The sequence below is a fragment of the Portunus trituberculatus genome, chromosome 31, assembly GCF_017591435.1.
Source record: "Portunus trituberculatus isolate SZX2019 chromosome 31, ASM1759143v1, whole genome shotgun sequence".
NCBI classification, from domain to species: Eukaryota; Metazoa; Arthropoda; class Malacostraca; order Decapoda; family Portunidae; genus Portunus; species Portunus trituberculatus.
The window spans coordinates 13,827,164-13,848,777 of NC_059285.1; the positions used below are offsets into that span (position 1 = coordinate 13,827,164).

A 21,614-nucleotide genomic window follows, 5' to 3' on the forward strand; every position below is an offset into this window, starting at 1 on the left:
GAAAGAAATCGGAACCAACTGTCTGCTTCTCTTGTAAACGTGATGGCGGGGGCTGGGCAAGTGGTTGAAACTTACTTCAGAGGCTGCCACATGATACTGGCAGCTCCTGATCTTTCTATGAGTTTGGTTTTAGTGCACAGGTCAGTCGTGTGTGTGTGTGTGTGTGTGTGTGTGTGTGTGTGTGTGTGTGTGTGTGTGTGTGAAGACTGGACACCGTTGTAGTTGTGCCCTCAGGTGACTGTGTAACAGCAGGATTGCACAGCGTAGCGAATGACTCAAGCCACACGCTTCTCATTGTGAGAAAGAAAAAATAACTTTCCAGAATAATGGAACAAAGTCTGGGTCCAATAGTACTCTTGGAGATAGACTCTCAAGGCACATCGCATTTACTTCAATCGGAAGACGGAGAAGGAAGTACGCTAGGGTTGGCAGACGCGTGGAGCAAGTCTAAACCCTCCTGCCGGGTACTGCTGCTGCTCCACTCATCGACAAAAAGTACCACTGAGGTCAGGTGTTGTATCCAAATGCTTTGTTCTTCGTTGTTATCATTATCATCTGTACATACTTTCTTAACATACTTTTAATTTACTTATAAATACAACATGCATTGCAATTTCTAATCTATTAAGGGGGTACTATTAACTCTTTCTCTCATTTTTTTCGACACCCGCAGGTTTCTCTCGCAGCTGAGGCTTTGGCTGCAGCCGAGGACAACAGTGGTGGTGATGGGGGGCGAGCAGGGCATGGACGTGCTACTTATGGATCCTGTCTTTCGCAACACACGCCTGGCTCTCTACATCACGTCCATCGCCGCCTCTCCAGGTGAGGTGACGAGTGCAATAATTCTCTCTCTCTCTCTCTCTCTCTCTCTCTCTCTCTCTCTCTCTCTCTCTCTCTCTCTCTCTCTCTCTCTCTCTCTCTCTCGTTGTTATCATTATTATTATTTTATTCTTGTTTTTATTATTGCTATTATCATCACCATAAACCTTCACCTTTCCAACAGACAGGCGTGGTGTGCAAATTTACCGGCGCTGCCTGTACTGCAAAGCAGGTGACGCTGGAGTGCATCGACTGTACCGATGGAGCCTGGACACCGGTGTTCCCAGGAACGTGGACCACTTCTCAGCAAGTATGCACTGTTGATCTCTCTCTCTCTCTCTCTCTCTCTCTCTCTCTCTCTCTGATATGAATATAATTTTCTTATATCAAACCAGCCATAATGGTTTACACACCTCCAAACTGACTTCATCCTTCTTGAAGGGTCGCGATGAGTAATTGATACAGTGCTAGAGCTTTCTGTATTTGTTAAAAGTGGATCAAGGCAGAACGGTTGAGGAACATAAGCTGACAACACCATGGTCAATATTCTTGCTTCTGTGAATTACTTACAGAGGATTCTTGAGGTGCTGCACGAAGAAGCAAGGCTTCTAGAGTCTAGACCCTAGACTGAATCCTTTTGGCAAGACCAAAGTACAGGGATTTGGGGGCTTGCTTCATTGTGTTGACGCAGGCGGTGACAACATTGAAGTCTCTCTGAATACTATATCTAAACCTTTGCTGCCTAACTTCCCTACTCAATCACTTCATTCATGGCGAGGCTGCAGGGTTTGTTCCATCAGACAGTTGTATTGGATAAACATGACATGACATGTATGTGCGATTTTTTCGTATAGAGTAATGCAGTAAATAAGGATAGTTGTTATTATTATTATTATTATTATTTTTATTTATTTATTTATTTTATTTTTTTTTTTTTTTTGTACATATTTGTCCAGAATTAGTGCCAACGTCTACTTTCCTGCCGTGTCTCAATGACTAGAGGTCCTCGTGCTGACTGTTTTGAAGTCAACATGGTAGTATGTATTGCAAATTAATGATAACACTGTTAGCGTTTCTTGAAAGCTTCCTTTAGACACTGTCATATTTAACGATTTAATTAGGCTAGGTTTAGGAAGTTTGCTAAGTAACAACATAGTGATTTGCGACAGAAAGTGAAGGTAGATCATTTAGAATCTCATCAAAACTTGTAAGGAAAAAAATTATTTCGCCTCCAAATAATTAGTACTTATTTTGGAATTTACCCCTTTTTTTTTTTACTTGTACTTTTACATTTCATATAAAAAAGAACTCACTTTAAATAAGCATAGACAGAAAAATTTTCAAGAAAGCCTATTCCACTTTCCACTCGGCTGCGATAAGCTACATATTAGCTATAGTAGGCTGTGGTAGGCTTCGTGAGGCCATGCAAACATATGTAAGTTAAGTTATAAGGACAAATGGTTAATTGGAACAATAACAATAAAAGAAATAGAAAATATTATGTGTAACTGCAAATAAAGTAAGACAAACGCTCACAAATAAAACATTGGCGTATTTATCAAATAATTTTCTTCTACTAGGCTCTTTTATCTCGTACTCTTCTGGCATTCCCTTAAAATAAATAAATAAATAAATGCAATAAAAGAAGAAAACTTTCGTTTATCATATAATTGAAAGCAGGAAAAAAGAAGTACGAGCATAAAGAAAACTTTTCTTGCCTTACTTCCCATTTCAATCATTTTGTCTCTGGCTTTCAACACGTTACTCACCTTAAAACGCACATGTTGTTCAGGCAGGGAGGCAGGGCACCTCACTATTCAGATGAAGGAAACACTTAAAAACACTACACAGCACAAGACAAACTCAAGTATCGTAGCAACATACCGGCAATGTGACTGCGTCTACATTCTCAGTTACTAAAAGGTACGGGAATAAAAAAAAATAATAAAAGTAAATCAATAGGTAAATGAAATATAATAATAAGAAAAACTATGGCTCATTTAATTGACTGTCCTGGTGTGGCTGAAGAAGAAACACTGAGGGGGGGGGGGATCTGTTCCCTGTGTTTATTTGTGAGATACAAAGCTTACTGAAGCTTGGAGGCTTGGTAGCTTGGTAGCGAGGAGGCTTTAGAAGTTGCCGGCGGCCGGGATGAAACTTGTAGTCGGTAGCGGCCAGTGAGACTTGTAGCAAGTGGCCACGATATTAGTCTAGCCCTTTCCTTCCGGCACTTAAACTATTTTCCCGTTTGCTATGACGGCTAAAAATGGTAAACCTAGAAATTGTCAGAAAACTGTTTGAATACTAATGATTATTTTCTCTTTGTTATTCTAAATACAATGATGTACTTTGTAGCTCGATGTGACCTCTGAAAGTTCAGTTTATGCCTTATCAAGGATTCCTCCTCCTCCCGCTGTGTGATCCGTCTTCCAGAAACAGCCCGGAGAGCGATGACACACACACACACACACTCACACACACACACACACTTAAGAGATCTCTCTCTCTCTCTCATCTTGGAGAGGAAATTGTACACTTCCAATGAGAGAGAGAGAGAGAGAGAGAGAGAGAGAGAGAGAGAGAAAGAGTGTCATTTTTTTTTTTTTTTTTTTTTTTTTTCTTTTTTTGTATTATCTCATTATGTTAGTTCCTAAATAGTATTCTCATATGTATGTACAGAGTATATTATAGCAAATCGTATTTGTGATCTCATAGTTTAGTATAACTTATAGTATAGTTCTTGTGCAATATTTCCTTGTAATTACACTCTCCCCACTTCTTAGTTTAATTATTTTTAGTTCTTACTTTGTTTTATGTTTTTGCACACTTTGTTAGTTATTAAGATCTTGCCCAAAAGCTATGAATATGGGCCTTCTGCCAGTGTATACTTGTATACAGGTAGAGAGAGAGAGAGAGAGAGAGAGAGAGAGAGAGAGAGAGAGAGAGAGAAAATTTCATCCCTTTTCATATCAAGTTTCAGGCAAATAACATTCTCTCTCTCTCTCTCTCTCTCTCTCTCTCTCTCTCTCTCTCTCTCTCTCTCTCTCTCTCTCTCTCTCACACACACACACACAAACACACACACACGTAATGGAGAAGACTGGCTGGATGACCAGGAGGCGACCGAGGCAAATAACATCTCTCTCTCTCTCTCTCTCTCTCTCTCTCTCTCACACACACACACACACACACACGCACACGTAATGGGGAAGACTGGCTGGGTGACCAGCAGGCGACCGAGGTGAATTACACACGCTTTCATGCGCCAACCTGTTAGTTGATCTCTCTCTCTCTCTCTCTCTCTCTCTCTCTCTCTCTCTCTCTCTCTCTCTCTCTCTCTCTCTCTCTCTCTGACAAGTTACCTTCTACCATTTTATTATAAAATCGAAGATAATGAAAAAATTAACATGAAAGAATGATAGGTAATATTTTTTTTCACTTTCCGAGTCCTCACTAATGTCTTCGCTTTCTTCAGTTTCTTCTTCTAAATATTCACTGTCACTGTCTTCAAACTCAGAAGCACTGCTAAATACATATGTTCTGTCCTGCTCCATGGTGAGTTATGATCTGAGATCCTTCGCTCTTATCAGGATGTCTCTTCGCACTTATCATGGTGCTTTCCACCCGGCGGGTCGCTGGGGTTGCCAAGTGTCGCCCGGAGAAAGGGAAAATAGCTTAGTTACCGCTAAATTTCCAGAGCTATAGTGACAACACTACATGTGGAAACATGCCAGACACTTCCACTCACCATCTGACTCGAGAAACCGCGCTTGGAGCTCAAAATTGAGGCGCGAAAATTCTTGATTACGGGTATGATCGCCGTCGCTACGGACGCATTGATGCAATCGTATATATACGATTGCCGGAAGGAAAGGGCTAGACAACTGGAGTCTGACAGTGTAGAGGTAGACTGGCTGTGCAGGACAGGATAACCAGTACAAAGGCAAATACGGGATTGCCAGGCGGAGCGTGAGTCTGTCTCCAAGCTGTGTAGAGACGGACAGACTGACTGAGACGCGTGGGTCTGCGGAGTACTGCACGGCCACAGTACATAGGGTAGCATACTGTGCATTAACTAAATAGTGCCCATCATATGACTCCTTAATTTCATGCGCATTACTAATGTGGGGGGGGAGGATACATGCACGATTTGATGAGGCTAGGTTACAAAAAATTAAAATGAATAAATAAAAAGTTAGATAAATAAATAAATAATGAGGACGCCTTTTTCTTTCTTTTAAGACATGCCCGTCTACTATTTAGGCAGTTCCGCTCATGGTACAATAACTTTTTGATAGATAGACGCACGAGAACATTACTGGAACCACCAGCTGACTTCGTGACGTCATCCGGTCGTGTAAACAACTCCATATCTTCGAGTGAGTGTACACGTGTTGCAGAATCTGATCTTGGATTGTATGTTTCATGTGCCTTAATATTAATTTCTTATTGTTAGTATGGGCAAAGCTAGACCTTGTGCAGTGTATGGATGCACGCCTGCCAAGTCTAGTAATTTTAAATATTATAAATTCCCCAAGAACAAGACCATCGCAAGACTGGCTCCAAAAATGCTATCGTGCTGACACAGTAAACGTAAATAATGCCGTGATTTGTGAGCAACATTTTAGTTCCGCCCAAATTTGAAATGAGTTATTAGGTTCCCCAGTTCCAAGGAGTTGGAGGGATCTAAAACTGAGGCAGTCCCTGATCAAAATCTGCCATTTCGTGGACACGATAATGGAAGTGGCCTTTCTGCAGAAAATACAGGTAAGGAAACTTAGATTTACTGGCTAAATCTGATCAGTTTCAACACTCCAAATTAGAAATTGTATAATCTGCTTATGCCTAATGAACGAAATTAGTTCTACTAGTAGCCTAGACCTAGTCCATAATTTACAGGCTATGCCAGCCTTACAGGCTACTGACTGTACCATGGTACAATAACTTTTGATGTCTCTCGTTATTGTACCATGGGTTTACACTCAAGAATAAAGTACCTATATGAAGTGTGAATAGTTTAGGGCCGATGCAAGCTAAAGGAATGGATTGCCACGTTTAAATAGTATGCACTCACGGTCCATTCATATTACATGCATTTCAATGGCTTACGGTCCCCACTGAAATGCATTTAGTATGTGACAGCACCGTAAACAGAGCGTGACCGTTCCTGTATAGTGTGGATCGCCTTTAGACTCATACGTGCATTAGCCTTTAGCCTCTTGTAGTTTTATATGTAGAGAGAACAGTGAGGTGCTGAGGAAGACGACGAAGGTACATGAAGGCGAAGAGGATCAGAGGAAATCAATGTGCATTATGCAATTATGCATAATGTATATGGCTTGAAAAATCCACTAACAATGTTTTTGAGCCACATCTACTAGGCTATCTGACATGTCTTTATCCGTACAATATCTTGTCTATCGCTATGAAATATCATCAACATTCAATCACTAATGTGTATCATATTTAATTTTCGACTGCATAACTAATGGATCATGAAAAGAAAAAAGTTTTATATTAATTATTCATGATTTATTGAGTAGCAGACTATCGCGATCAGAGCTGGCTAGGCGAGTGGATGACGTCACAGAAACAGCGTTTCAGAAGACTTTTTTTTTTTTTATTTATACCATGTGGGCTTTTCACGGGAATTTATGGGCTAAAGGGGATACTTTTTCTGGTACCTCCTATCTCAAAGCCCACCTGCTAGGTAACCGTTGCCCCGAGTGAGGAAGCCCAACCTACACTCGGACCGTGGACAGGATTCGAACCCGTGCGCTTGGGGACCCCTCGGACCCCAAAGCACGCGTAGTTCCACTGTACCACGGCGGCCCCTACCAGTAGGGCTGTGAGTTCAAGACTCTTGTGCGTCTACCTGTCTCGTTATTGTACCATGGTTCCGCTGTCGCAGTAAAAAATGTTCCGGAAGTGTCTTACTCATCTGCGCATGTGTGGGTGGCCTATGCACTGCCAGACGCACGAGGAGTCAGGACAAGATTTACTTAGCATACTGCGCATGCGTGAGCAACATGTCATACTGCACCATCCTTGTATAGGGATAAATACATGTATTTTCCAAATTCTTTCGTAGTATATACAGTCAAATAATATGTTTAAAAATGCAAAATCGATACGATTTGCAAATGATTGGCATATAAACAGGTCATGAAATCATTATGCTTGAGATGGAAATATTTATTTATTCGTGATATTAATGACCTGTTTATATGCCAATCATTTGAATTTTTAATAAACATTCTATTTGACTGTATATACGACGAAAGAATTTGGAAATTACATGTATTTATCCCTATACATGATGGTGCAGTATGACATATTGCTCACGCATGCGCAGTATGCTTAGTAAATCTTGTCCTGACTCCTCGTGCGTCTGGCAGTGCATAGGCCACCCACGCATGCGCAGATGAACAAGACACTTCCGGGACATTTATTACTGCGACACCGCCAACACTCGTCAAGTATCCGAAGTCTATAAAAATATGAATATGAATAAATATGAATGAATGAATGAATGAATGAATAAATTAATATATATATATATATATATATATATATATATATATATATATATATATATATATATATATATATATATATATATATATATATATATATATATATATATATATATATATATATATATATATATATATATATATATATATATATATATATATATATATATATATATATATATATATATATATATATATATATATATATATATATATATATATATATATATATATATATATATATATATATATATATATATATATATATATATATATATTCATTTACTTATTTATAAGAATATAAGGAAGACTTCAACGGCCACCGGTTCCGGGTGGTGACGTTGGCGTACTTCCCGTACATTAACTACGTGAGTGGGAGTGATCTTCCAGGCACGGCGGTGCGCCTCACTGACTCCCTCAACACACGCATGATGGAAGCCTCGCAAGGCATCTCAACTTCAGGTGAGCAAAATCAAGTTAAGTTTATTTTGCGTCTGTTGTTTTACGACAGTTTGAAAGAAATAGTCTTTTATTAAGTCATGCCTGCTGAAGACTGAGTTGTTTTGATAAGATCAAAAAGACCATCTCCATGTTAAATAACAAATACACTGATAATAGTAGTAGTAATAATAATAATAATAATAATAATAATAATAATAATAATAATAATGATAATAATAATAATAATAATAACAACAACAACAACAACATCAACAACAACAACAATAATAATAATAATAATAATAATAATAATAATAATAATAATAATAATAATAATAATAATAACAACAACAACAACAACAACAATAACATCAACAACAGCAATAATAATAATAATAATAATAATAATAATAATAATAATAATAATAACAACAACAACAACAACAACAACAACAACAACAACAACAACAATAATAATAATAATAATAACAACAACAACAACAGCAATAACAATAATAGTAAAAATAATAATAATAATCAGGTAATACGTGCTAAAGGGCCTGCCACTGCTCCCAGCGACTGAAGGGTTTTACTTCTGTGATGAAAAAAAGATCACCTTGGGCCTATTTTGGCGAGAGAGGCCCGTTTATGTTCCTCGTAGGTAAATAAGAAAATAATAACTAGATAAAATAGAAGCCTATAAAAAAATGTACAATGAACATCGGGAACTCTTCTTCAGAAAAGCATAGATGTTTCATATAATGGAGGCTGTTCTTTACACTTCTCTTCAAGAAGTATTTATTACTAAATATAATGGAATAAATCAATCAACGGTGAGGTATTATGAGACGAATTTTACCTTATAATCTTTCACTCCCAGCCTATCCACATACCTACCTATCTATCCAGCTTTTATCCTCCTCTCTGTAGCTTCATCTTGGTTTACCTTTCTAATCGTTGAACTGCTTGGGGTGAATGTTGCAGCTCTTGCTTGGCTCACAAACACGAAACAGTGAAACCTACAGATACATTGAGCCAGCAAAGATGGTACATGCCGCTGTGTACGTAAAATAATAGGGGAAAAAAAAAATCTCCATTTAGCTATGTGGTTCGCGAGCCAGAGGACGGTTTGTGGGGCTTGCGAACCCCGACCGGCAACTGGACAGGCACTGTGGGAACGTTGCAACACGAAAAGGCAGACTTTTCCATGGACATCACATTAACGCCCCAGAGGACTGCCGTGCTGGATTTCTGTAGAGTCTACATCGATGAGGACATTTCTATACTGTCGCTGAAGCCAAGGCCTCTTCCCGAATATCTGTCACTCGTCAGACCATTTGAAGGTAACACTTCAAAGTTTTTCGTCTTATCAGCTTCATCTGTCTGACTGACTGTCTTCAGTTTTATTCTCATTATCTCATTGTTGCATCTATTGCTACAAATTATCGCTATTTTCATGTTGACTGCTCCTCTGATCTTACAAACTGCACATCTCCCTTCCTCCCTCTACCTCGGTGCATGATATATTATTTTTCTCTCACCCCTATTCTGTCCACGCTTCTAATTTAACCGGTATTCTCAATCATTTCCCCATTTCTCTGGAAATTCTGGAACTCCATGCCTGCTTCTGCATGTCCACCTTGAACTCTTTCAAGTTGGAAGTTTAAAGACACAATTGACTGTTCGAGGACCGGTGCCTCTCCCATATAGAGAATAAGAAAATAAAAAGAATCTCTCTCTCTCTCTCTCTCTCTCTCTCTCTCTCTCTCTCTCTCTATCTCTTAAACACACTTACCATTTCCCCAGGTACGGTGTGGGTGGCCGTGGTGGTGGGCACCATGGTGTGGAGCACGGCACTGTGGCTGTTGATGAGTATCAAACGAAACACATCAGAGAAGAACCTCCTCAATCTCTCCTCCTCGCTCTTCTACGGGTGGGGACTGCTGCTGGAGGACCAACCCTACCACCCACCTGCCTTCAGTCCTGGCCAGGTGGGTGACGGAAGAAAGCGCTCTGTAGATGTGTACAAATTACTCACCATCCCACCCACTGATCCATCAACCGACACACACACACACACACACACACACACACACACACACACACACACACACACACACACACACACACACACACACACGGATGACATCAGTTATAACTTGCCATCTGAAAACATAATAACATTTACAAGATTGTTATAATAATAATAATAATAATAATAATAATAATAATAATAATAATAATAATAATAATAATAACAATTATGAGAATAGTAAAAATCATAACAATATAATAATCATCAGCAGCAGCATGATAATAACACATAATACACACACACACACACATACACACATAATAATAATAATAATAATAATAATATAATTATTATTATTATTATTATTATTATTATTATTATTATTATTATTATTATCAATACCACCACCACTCATCGCTTCACAGCTCATGGTGGGCGTGTGGCTCATTGCCTGTCTGATCCTAAGAGCGTCCTACACCTGCTCCCTCATCTCTCACCTGGTCGTGCAAGGCAAGTCTGAGCCCATCAACAGTCTGGAGGAGCTGGTGAGGCTGCAGAAGAGCAAAGGGTGGGAGTGGGGCACGCGAACTTTTGACGGCGCCTTCAACAGCCTCCTCACCATCAGCACCAACCAGGACTACCATATTGTCAAGGCACACATGCAGGTGAGCCTCAGGGAAGTTTAGTTAAAGAGTAACATACGTAATACTGAAATGAAACATATTGCATGATTCTTTTTTTTTTTCCCTGGGAACGAGTATAATTATATCGTAGCTAATATTTATACTTTATCAACAAATGAACTGTTCACTTTCACAGACGATGGATATGAGTACTGGTATCAGACGTGTGATGGACGGTGGCTTCTCCTACATGCGCAACTATTACGCAATAAGAATACTGAAGGAGACTTATCACTCAAGGGAGGCAGGCGATAACCCTTTCCATATTTCCACAGCCAGGTACCCTCTGTTTGCTGGGAACACTTGGGCGTTCAGGTGCGTGCACCCAACCAGTGCTGCTGTCGTAGACCATCATCGGTTCAGTAGAATTTCTTGATTCATATAATAATGTTGCATATATTATTTTACATAACGTCTGTAATTTTGGTTTCATGTTGGTTTCAAGCTCGTAAGTAAGATCAGACAGCGTAAGTGAGATCAGCGCTAAGGTAGTATGCGCACGTATTTCTCAGAACTTTCTTCCTTATACCTGAACACTTTCAGGCGCGGGACACCATTCATAACTCGTTTTGACGGTGCGCTGCAACGTTACCTTGATAGCGGACTGATAACGCACTGGATGGATGACGTCATCAGTAAACATATCAGGGAAGAACGCCAGGAGAAGAAAGCCACTTCCTTAACGACATCAACATATGCAATGGTAAAGTAGTGTACAAATAATGATACTCTATCGTTCTTAGTAAAGATACCATCTCTTATGTTCTTTAAGCCCCGTATAAACTGTGCACCATCACCCAGCCTCGTCAGACACGAATGTTGTTGAACCAACACATAAGTGTATACACTAGGGAGAGAAGCTGCAACATTCAGCAACGGCGTCAGTCATCACTGGCTTTGAGGGGGAGGATGTGCGCAGTGCGCCGCAGCGAAAAACAATTCCGTTTGAATTGTCTCCAAACTTTTATTGCTTTTACATTCCATATGAAAGGATGTTCCCTCAGAATTATATGAAGTGCAGCGTAGTATTCTTGATGCATTCATATTTATTTGCCGAGAATAGTTAGCGCGCGAGTGAACGCCCTTCTCCTGTGATGGTTGTTGTAGCACTCCCCTGAGGACATGAAATCGAATCGCGCCGTTAATTAGGTGGTGTTGTTGAGACTATTAACATTGCACGCGCTCATGTTCATATACAGTATGAAATTATAAAAATAATCAAATTATAAAATAATTGCTTATAATGAGTTAACATGGTCAGAGAGAGCCGTTGGTGAGACACCTTATCTTTTGTTTGTGAAGTTCAGGTATATGTATTTGTAATGTTGATTTCCATCATAGTGCGCTTCACAAGCCTACCTAACAGGAAAAAAAAAAAAAGTGTAGGATGAGCTAGCCTCACCAAACCAATGCTGTAAATCATATCAGCGATAATTTCAAGCTAAAATACAGACCGAAGAAAATGACGTCCATAGTTCAGGATGAAGTTGAAAGTTTTGATTTTGTATGTACGTGCATTTTTCATCTACAACATGTATTGCACGTAAATTATTGTCAGACTGACGGTGGCGAAGTTGTCCTGGGACTGCAACACCTTCAGGCAACGTTCTATATCCTGATCCTGGGCCTCGCCGCGGCTTCCTCCACCTTCATCCTGGAGCAGGTGGCGGGAAGGCGTTTTTCGTCATCCGCTGAGCGGCTTGGCATGTAACCACTGTAGATTAGAATGTTAAATATGTCAGGCACTTTGGCTGCCAAATGTTTTAATGGAAGTTTTCCGTTGCTTTAAGACAGTGTTCGTTACACATCCTGATATTTTACATATTTGTTTAAAGATATGATTCATTGCAGTTCACGTTTACTTTTAGCATCACATCCCTCAGCAAAAAGTGCTAGATTTAGTATCAGTTATGAAGGATACTGGATTTGTGTTGCCCACACTAGCTCATAGTAATTTAATAAAATATACTGAACGATAACTAAAATATTATTTTCATTTTATAAATCCTACTCGTCTTTGCTTTTGACTTACTTTTCTGGGCAATATACCTGTCAGTGATAATTGGTGTATTGTACTGTTATTTACTTTATATATATATATATATATATATATATATATATATATATATATATATATATATATATATATATATATATATATATATATATATATAGAGAGAGAGAGAGAGAGAGAGAGAGAGAGAGAGAGAGAGAGAGAGAGAGAGAGAGAGAGAGAGAGAAAGGGGGGAGAGAGAGGGGGAGGGGAGGGAGGGAGGTTTGCAAAGCAGTGCGATAGTTTGGGTGGCGATAGTATAACAAGACTATCTTTCTGCATCGTGTAAGCGGCGCAGCTTTACTGGAGACATCAGTCCACTGTTGCTCTGAGGAGACGCTGAGGTACGTACGTTTCGTGCTTTTTTTCAGTGGAAACACTCACTGAACTCAGTGATTGAAAAAAAAAAAAAAAAAAGACAAGTAAATAAACAAATTTGTCTATTAATAAAAAACTGCAGAATGAACAGCTTTGTCAGTCAACACACATAATTACTGTCGAATGTATATATCAAATGGTCAACGATATTCGCTTAAATTTGTTCTTAAAATAAAAGGAAGAAACAAGGATCACGTGTGGAAAAAAAAAAAAAAGCTTTGTGATGTACATCATATAACGATTGTGAAATACGTTTCTGTCTAAATTAATCACACCAATGAAGTGCACAACTGTAATCAGTCATAACACTTTTTTTTTCTCTTTCTTTCTCAACAAGGAGGCAAACAATTACAGAGGAAATCTTCAGTTATCTGCAGAATGTAGAAATCTATACGAGTCACAGAATGAGTCCAACCCATAAATCTTTTAAAACTTGCCGAAATGAACGTTGGTGGTACATGCATTTGTGGGCAGGAGGGTTGTCCTTCAGGTCCATAGCGAAGATAGTCGACAGAAGTCCTACCACAGTGCGGAAGTGGGTGATACGACTGCTGGATGAAAACCTGCTGCTTTCATACGAGGCTGGTGGAAACGTCCTGGTGTCTCCTCGCCTGCCCTTCTTTTAATTGTTTGACTGTAAAATTTGGGCAAACTAGTGTACGAAGTGAATTGTAAATGGAAGACGCAATCTGTACAGGATTGGGGATGGAAGGTTTCCTGAAGACCAATTCATCACATTGGCAAATGGGCTAAGGTTATCATACCAACACACTGTTTTCATTAAAATCAACATACCAGACTTGCTGTCTGCTATGCCATGCTGGACATTTGCTGGTCGGGATTCACTGTTTGTCCTCCTAATGACCGACATCTTTTTTTTTTTCCTTTGTGTTTCATCTGACCGCATCCTTCCTTGTTTTCTCTTTTCTCATTTATCTATTGCCAAATAATCGTACTTGTGAAAAAGAATGATGTTGCTTCGAGAGTGATAATGTAATAATTATATTGTTATCCATTGATATAGGACTTCGTTCTCTTACGTAGATAGAGAAACATAAAATGATTTTATTTGTGGGGAATGGACATGCAGGTAGTTTATGTTGATCACCATCACTCAGGCGGCACGTCTCACTCCTTGGTATCACCATCCCTTTCAGCTCAGTAGGCGAGGACAAGAGTGTCTGTTTGAGAGTGATGGTAGCGGTTGGAGTCACGCTGGTGGTGATGAAATTTTCACGAGGCTTGGTACAGCATTCCTTTAGTTTAAAAGCCTAGGTTGAGAGTGTTTTCAGTAGCAAATGATCAGTGACCTAAAGTTTCTAAGGTTTGTGTTGACTGATGATCACCTAACTATATATATATATATATATATATATATATATATATATATATATATATATATATATATATATATATATATATATAATATATATAGTCTTGAGGCCTATGCGACCTGAGGATCTGCCTCACTATCCTAACTCCTGTTAAGAGAGGATCCGATTCAGTGGAGATCTTCAGGTGCCATAACGGATTTGACGAGGATGGTAGAGACAAAACTTTTTTTTTTTATTTCTTATTTTATGGCCTATGGCGCCTATAGGTCTACTTGAAGAGTATAGGAAGCGCTGTCCAGCTTCCACTCATTAGTGGCACAGGCAATTTTATTTATAGTGTTACGCATATTAGAGCCAATGTCACCTACCCAAGCTCATCTTTGGTGTAAGGCAATTACACCTCCACCTAGATTCTAGAACATGGGTATCATGATGACATGTAGATAACTTTAAACCACTCAACAAATGACAAACTTTCAAGGCGGCACGTGGTGGGATTCAAACCTAGACATGGACGTCTGCCCAATCCCATGCTCACCGCCTTATCCACTACGTCACTAGGCCAGGAATACGCCAGCTTAATACAGTAAAAAGGTACAAAATCAAAAGGGAATATAATGGCTGCCTTTTTATTTTATTTTCATTTGCTGTGTACATGTTACGAAATGTATTGTGTATAATTGACAAGACAATAAAACTATACTTATCTTATTTGTTTATCTATTTATCTATCTATATCGCTACTTGCCTGCTGTTTGTGTGTCGGTCCGTTGCCTTTTTTTTTTTTTTTCTTTTTTGTCCGTCTGTTTATATTTTTCCTTTCTTTGGTTTGCCTCTGAGCAAATAACATTCTTCTTAGTGTTACTATCTTTATTGCTGTGGTTATTATTGCTTGTTGTTGTTGTTGTTGTTGTTGCTGCTGCTGCTGCTGTTCAAACATGTAAATGTTATCAATTACACGACTTTAACCTTCCCCATCGGAGTCTCCTCACTCAACACAAGAGAACATCCACGCTGCTTGCAAGGAATGCTTTAATTTCATGTCAAATATTCACGTTGCGTACATTCTGCGAAAACTGCAAAAACAGTGATATGTTGCTCGTTCATAAAGATTACAGAGAAAATCTTTGAAGAAACTCGCCAGGCGACAACGATTCCCAGACAAGCAATAGTCAGAGGCTTTGTCCAACGTTCTGCTAAACTGCCACAAGTGTTTACTGGTGTGAGTGAACGCACTAGTAGCAAATAATTTTTTAATTATTATTATAATGCACCTCCAGTGCCACAATCTGAAGTAGCATGCTGAACTTTCCTGTTAATTATAGCCTTCTTTCCTGCCATCGTCTTTAGGACTGTGGGAAATGAGAGTAACAAGAAAGGTTGTGGGCGGGTGTAGTCACCGTTATGATCATGGTGAGACACGGGACAGAAGCTGCGAGGAGCCCTTTGTCAGCGGGCCGTCGTGTTATCACCGTCCCTGTTGAAGATGTGATGCTCGGGACGCAGCAGGTCGCTGAGAGGCACCTTGCTGGCTGTCATCTGGTGCTGGTGTCACCTGACCTCTCTGGTAGTGTGAAGATGGTACATAGGTAAGGATCATATTCTGAAACACTTCTACGCTACAGCTCCAATTGGCAATATACTTTCAAAAGGCTCCCTCCATGTAGTTCAAGTGATACGAGTTTCTAAAATTTGTACACTTATAGTGACAGATTAATGAAAATTACTACATAAGTAACAGAAGAAACGCTCTTAAGAACGTGCGTTTGTGTGTGTGTGTATAATTCACTTCGGTCGTCTGCTTGTCACCCAGCCAGTCTTCCCAATAACGGAGCGAGCTCAGAGCTCATAGACCGATCTTCGGGTAGGACTGAGACCACAACACACTCCACACACCGGGACAGCGAGGCCACAACCCCTCGAGTTACATCCCGTACCTATTTACTGCTAGGTGAACAGGGGCTACACCAGTGGTTCCCAAACTGGGGGAAATTACCCCCATGGGGGGAAATTTGAAGCTACCAGGGAGGAAATAATTACACTACCTACTAACTAAAAAAACTCAGTCGAATCAAGTCCTTTTATTTGTTACTAACCGCTCTCTATGGCTATGTTTAGTTGTTACTAACTGCTCTCTATCCAAATTACTCAGTAACTATAAGTTTATCAGTATATTTGTACATTTGAAAAATAAATTAGTAAATAGTCTCAGTGTGTTTTAACTGCTCTTTCTTTCATACACATGAAGGGGGAAATCTGGATTGTTGAACTGGGTGCAGGGGGAAATGACAGAAAAAAAGTTTGGGAACCACTGGGCTACATATTAAGAGGCTTGCCCATTTGCCTTGCCGCTTCCCGGGACTCGAACCCGGCCCTCTCGATTGTGAGTCGAGCGTGCGAACCACTACACTACTCGATGTGTAAAGGTGTATGTGTGTGTGTGTGTGTGTTTCTGATTTTTTTTTTTTTTTTATCTAATATCGGTTGCCCTACAGATTAATGCACCATTCTGTGAGTCCCATGGTGCTCTTGGAGGTGAACACTCACGACACATCAGGATCTATTCACAAGGAAGCTGCAGATCGATCCCTGAAAGAAGTTTCATTAAAACTCGCCGCTTTAGGAAGCAGATCGAAGCCGTCCTGTCAAGGGTTGCTGGTGGATCACACAGACGTAGCATCCTTCACACTCGCCTCGTAAGTGCAGCTGGTACATTTGTTGTTGTCATTCCATTATGTTATTGTATGGAGGAAAGCAAGGAAGAACCTGAAGGAAAAGGACTGAGTTTTATGTAATTATGATTGAAACTTATAACTTCCGTACAATTCTAGTACAAAACCAAATTCAGACTGAGAAGTTCGAGAACCATGGCACAACCAGGCCTAGTTGAAGCTCACGGAGAGACTGCCTTGATATTTATTAAGTGTAGCAAGAGCGAACTTATTTTAATGCACTTAGATACAAGGATACACATGCTAACTTACGTGATAGATTATAGATTTTGAACACACACACACACACACACACACACACACACACACTGCAGTTACGTGTTCAGAAAATCCCTAGCAGACTCTAAATGTTTAGTTAGGCTTGTGTTTCATTAGTTTTAAGAAAGACGTATACTTTCTATTACTAAAAGGGAATTACTGTGTTCTTTGTATCGCTTTAGGTTTCTCTTGCTTGGTTAGTTTATGGTCCATTTTTCTGTGATTTTGTGTATATAATTATTCATTTGTGTTTGAAACTTCATTCCTACTCTGCCGTGTTCACTACCATCTAGGATGATATCTTCAAATGCTATTAATAGTCCCGTTATCTTTGGCTGCGAATCTATGTATGTATTATTTTTCTTTTCGTTTATATACATATCAATAAAGTATTTTGGGCAGGCTCCTGTACTGGGCCGAGTGGTGGTTGCAGCCTGAGACGCTGGTGGTGGTAATGGGCAACAATATTGAAGGAAACAGTCTTCTTTACAACTTTGCCCTCCGCAACACGCAGCTCGCCTTCTATATCGCTCCTTACGCCAGTTCGCAGGGTGATGTATGCTTTATCTTTATGCTGCGGTGGTGTGTGAATGATAGAGGAACTGCTACTATTGACCCACTAAATGTATGATAGTTGTATTATTTTATCTAAATTTCCTTATATTTGCACACTCTTGATAAAATTCGATAAAAGATTCACTGAGACTGATTACTGAAATGGACCTGGTAAGTTGGTAACGTCATTGTTTAATGATATGCCATTAATTAAGAAACTTTTAAAGAGATTAGATAACTTAATAATTAGGCAGGACAAATAGATGTTGATACTTGATAGATACATTTTTTTTATTGAAAGTTCCTCATAGTGCTACATCCCAGATACATTTTTAGTTTCCCACACATTGTTCTTATTATCAGTCGCTGTTATTTCTTATACGGAGGAGGATTTTGTAAATCTAAAAACATACAAGATGTAACACGAATTTTTGCGGATACTGATAAAGACAAAAGGAAAAGATTTCTAAGTTGTAAATGTTAAGCACATATGTATTTTTCAGGCTTTGTTTAGCCATGGGGTGAAATTCAAGGCGGGGAGACAGTTGGAACGGATGGGCCGGGGAGCTGTTTTATGTCGTATAAACATCATGCCAGCATAAACTATCATATTGTAAGAGTATGGCATTTTCAACGGTCAAAATCATGATGTAGTACAATCTAAATGTATTGAATGTCACCATCTTGGCATAGAAGTTCAAACAATCGATTTGCTGCTAGTTTCACTCCTTCCACATCCACGCCCAGACAGGGAAGGCGTCGCGTAGCCTATTATTTAATTTGTTGTTAATTACTGTTATGGTAACGTTTAATATTTGCCGGTAAATTAACTTTCCATCATTACTACTTGTCTCATTACGGAATCCTGTAGTACTCAAAACTTGTGGAAATGACTAGTTGACGCGGATTGTCCGATACTGAAATTATGAGTTATTCGGTCATCATTATAATTTTTCGAGTATAACAGTATCCCGCAATTAGACGAGTAGTGTTAAAAGACAGGTGAATTACTGATAAATATCAAACAATGATAACGTGGCTGTAATAAACGACAAATCATATAATAAGCTACGTGAATCCCTGGGAGGGGGAAGGAGTGAGACTAGCAGTTTCACGCCAAGCTAGTAACAGTGAATACATTTCGATTATACTGTATGATTTTGACTGTTGAAAATTCCACACACTTCCTTTAAAGTAGAGTGTGTTGACATAGTGTTTGTACAACATGAAATAGCCACCTTGTCCAACCGTTGTATCCGTCGCTCCACCACACTTGAATGCATAGCCTATGCCTGTACAACAATTTTTACTTTCGCCTCTAGCACTATCTGCAGAAACTCGTGTTGCACCCTGTATATTGATACAATGTGCTTGGTTTACAAGTAGATTCTCATAAACTCGTATATGTATTTACGGGTATCCACATTCGTGTCTATATAATATAGTAAGTTATGTGTAATCTTGTAGGCAAGCGAGGCACAGTACAGATCTACCGCAGGTGTCTTTATTGTCATAGTGGGAATGCAGGTGTACAGCAACTCTACCGCTGGGTCCTGGATGGTGGCCTGCCACAGGACCTTAGGCTATTCATGAACAATGGTTAGTATTGTTTCTCCTTTCATGGTGTGAAATAATTAGTCAATAGTAAGTCAACGATAAGTCTTATTTATCCACTGCCCTTTTGCTCTCTCTCTCCTGAGCCTTCTGTAGAGGCGGCGGGGGAGCATGATGGACAGATTGACACGTTTGTGCACATCGATGTGGCAGCGTCCAGACTTTAGGGACAAAGCTCGATCCTATTCTTTTCCTTATTTTTTTTTTTTTTTTTATTCTGAGTCATCACTCGATTCCTCCAATCCTTTTTCACCTTCCATGACCTCCAGAGTAAGTTGTACTAAATAGTGGTAATTTATCTATATAAACACACACAAGAATATAAGGAAGACCTCAACGGCCACCGGTTCCGGGTGGTGACGATGACGTACTTCCCGTACATCAACTACGTGCGTGAGAGTGATGCTCCAGGCACGGCGGTGCGCCTCACTGACTCCCTCAACACACGCATGATGGAAGCCCTCGCAAGGCACCTCAACTTCAGGTGAGTGAGCTTTAGGAATTTTGTCAGTGCTGATTTTGTAGTAAATGAGGAATTGAATAAACGAATCTGGCATTATGAAAAAAAAAAAAAAAAAAAAAAAAAATATATATATATATATATATATATATATATATATATATATATATATATATATATATATATATATATATATATATATATATAAGTTTTAGAAGACCAGAGTGATGAAAGATCATAGTATAATGTGTCTGAGATCATCATTTCTTATGTCCCACTTTTAGAGAGTTAGGGAGGTGCTTAATTAAACACCTCTCTTTAACAGCTACGAAGTACGTGAACCAGAGGATGGTCTGTGGGGCCTGGAGACTCCGGGGGGTAACTGGACGGGTATCGTGGGAACTCTCCAGCATGAAAAAGCAGATTTCTCTATGGACCTGACGATCACACTTCAGAGAAAGGCAGTGGTGGACTTCTGTCGGGCTTACATCGGTGAAGACATGTCCATACTGTCCTTGAAGCCAACGCCTCTCCCTGAATATTTAGCTTTATTCAGGCCGTTTGAAGGTGAGTCTATCTTAATAAGGCATTTTGGGGTAAGTGATGGAAATTGGCCCAGGTCACGAATTTAATATAGACAAAATATAAAACAATTATTTAAAAAAAATTTTGTTCCTTTTTTCTCCCAAAAATTTGAGATGACATCTAAACAGAAGGCAATGTCATTATTAGGATATTCAAGGGTATGCGTTGCGACCACCCCCAAGATTCAGTGAGCCACAAGATCACCAGTGGTGCTTTCATGGTGCCTGAAATGTAGAAAAGCCATTTCGGAAACTATTTATCTGTTATTATTATTATTATTGTTATTATTATTATTATTATTATTATTATTATTATTATTATTATTATTATTATTATTATTATTGTTATTATTATTGTTATTTTATCTATTTGTTTTATTTTATTTTACTTTATTTATTTATTCATGTATTTATTTGTTGGTGGGTCAGAATCTACAATTGGACATACTTACTTTCCCCTCATGAATTAAAATTTATCCATCTGAACTTCAAATATTAAAAAGAGGCTAAGGAACAAAGTCACTAACGAGGGCTTTCATAAGATTGTAGCAAGAGCATCACACAGCAAAAACTAAATACAACTTGTGGAACTTTGAAAAGCCTACTATTGAAATAACTTTAAAAAAAAAGAAAGAAAAAGTGTGCACGTTTTAATCACCAATTTTTGTCCCACATATACTTCGTAAGAAATACTGGTAACTTTACACCTGCAACAGTGGGCAACTCGGAATATATCCAAAACAGACTCCGTTTTTTATTGTCTTCGAATGGGCATGCACTTGCGCAATGTGTGTGTGTGTGTATGTGTGTGTGTGTGTGTGTGTGTGTGTGTGTGTGTGTGTGTGTGTGTGTGTGTGTGTGTGTGTGTTTACCTAGTTGTATTTAGTTGTATTGTACAGGGTTTCTCCATTTTTTCCTTAAAGTTATGCACATTATATGCTGTAACCACTTCATTATTCAATGCATTTCACTTTTCCACCGTTCTATGTGGAAAACCGTATTTTCCAACATCCTTCACACATTGCCTCATCCTGATCTTCTTTACATGTCCTCTTGTCCTGCTATCTTCTTCTGTTACCAGCACCAGGTCTTCCTTGCCTATATTTTCAATGTCATTGACTGTCTTGTACAT

General features: G+C 39.1%; 2 protein-coding genes across 2 annotated transcripts in view; both read left to right on the plus strand.

The window, feature by feature from the left end:
• The first annotated feature begins 701 nt into the window (after positions 1–701).
• LOC123511062 (probable glutamate receptor) lies at positions 702–12,447 on the plus strand. Its single transcript, XM_045266676.1, has 9 exons — positions 702–822; positions 1,004–1,129; positions 7,653–7,817; positions 8,918–9,139; positions 9,603–9,787; positions 10,257–10,496; positions 10,651–10,829; positions 11,058–11,217; positions 12,073–12,447. Exons 1-9 carry the CDS (start codon positions 726–728, stop codon positions 12,223–12,225), a joined length of 1,527 nt encoding a protein of 508 aa, XP_045122611.1. The 5' UTR covers positions 702–725; the 3' UTR covers positions 12,226–12,447.
• A 7,198-nt stretch (positions 12,448–19,645) lies between these two features.
• Positions 19,646–21,614, plus strand: part of LOC123511063 (probable glutamate receptor) — a 3,541-nt gene continuing 1,572 nt past the window's right edge. The window contains exons 1-2 of the mRNA XM_045266678.1: positions 19,646–19,922; positions 20,224–20,465. Coding sequence (XP_045122613.1) covers positions 19,801–19,922; positions 20,224–20,465 — 364 coding nt within the window. The 5' untranslated portion in view covers positions 19,646–19,800. The remainder of the gene's footprint in view (positions 19,923–20,223; positions 20,466–21,614) is intronic.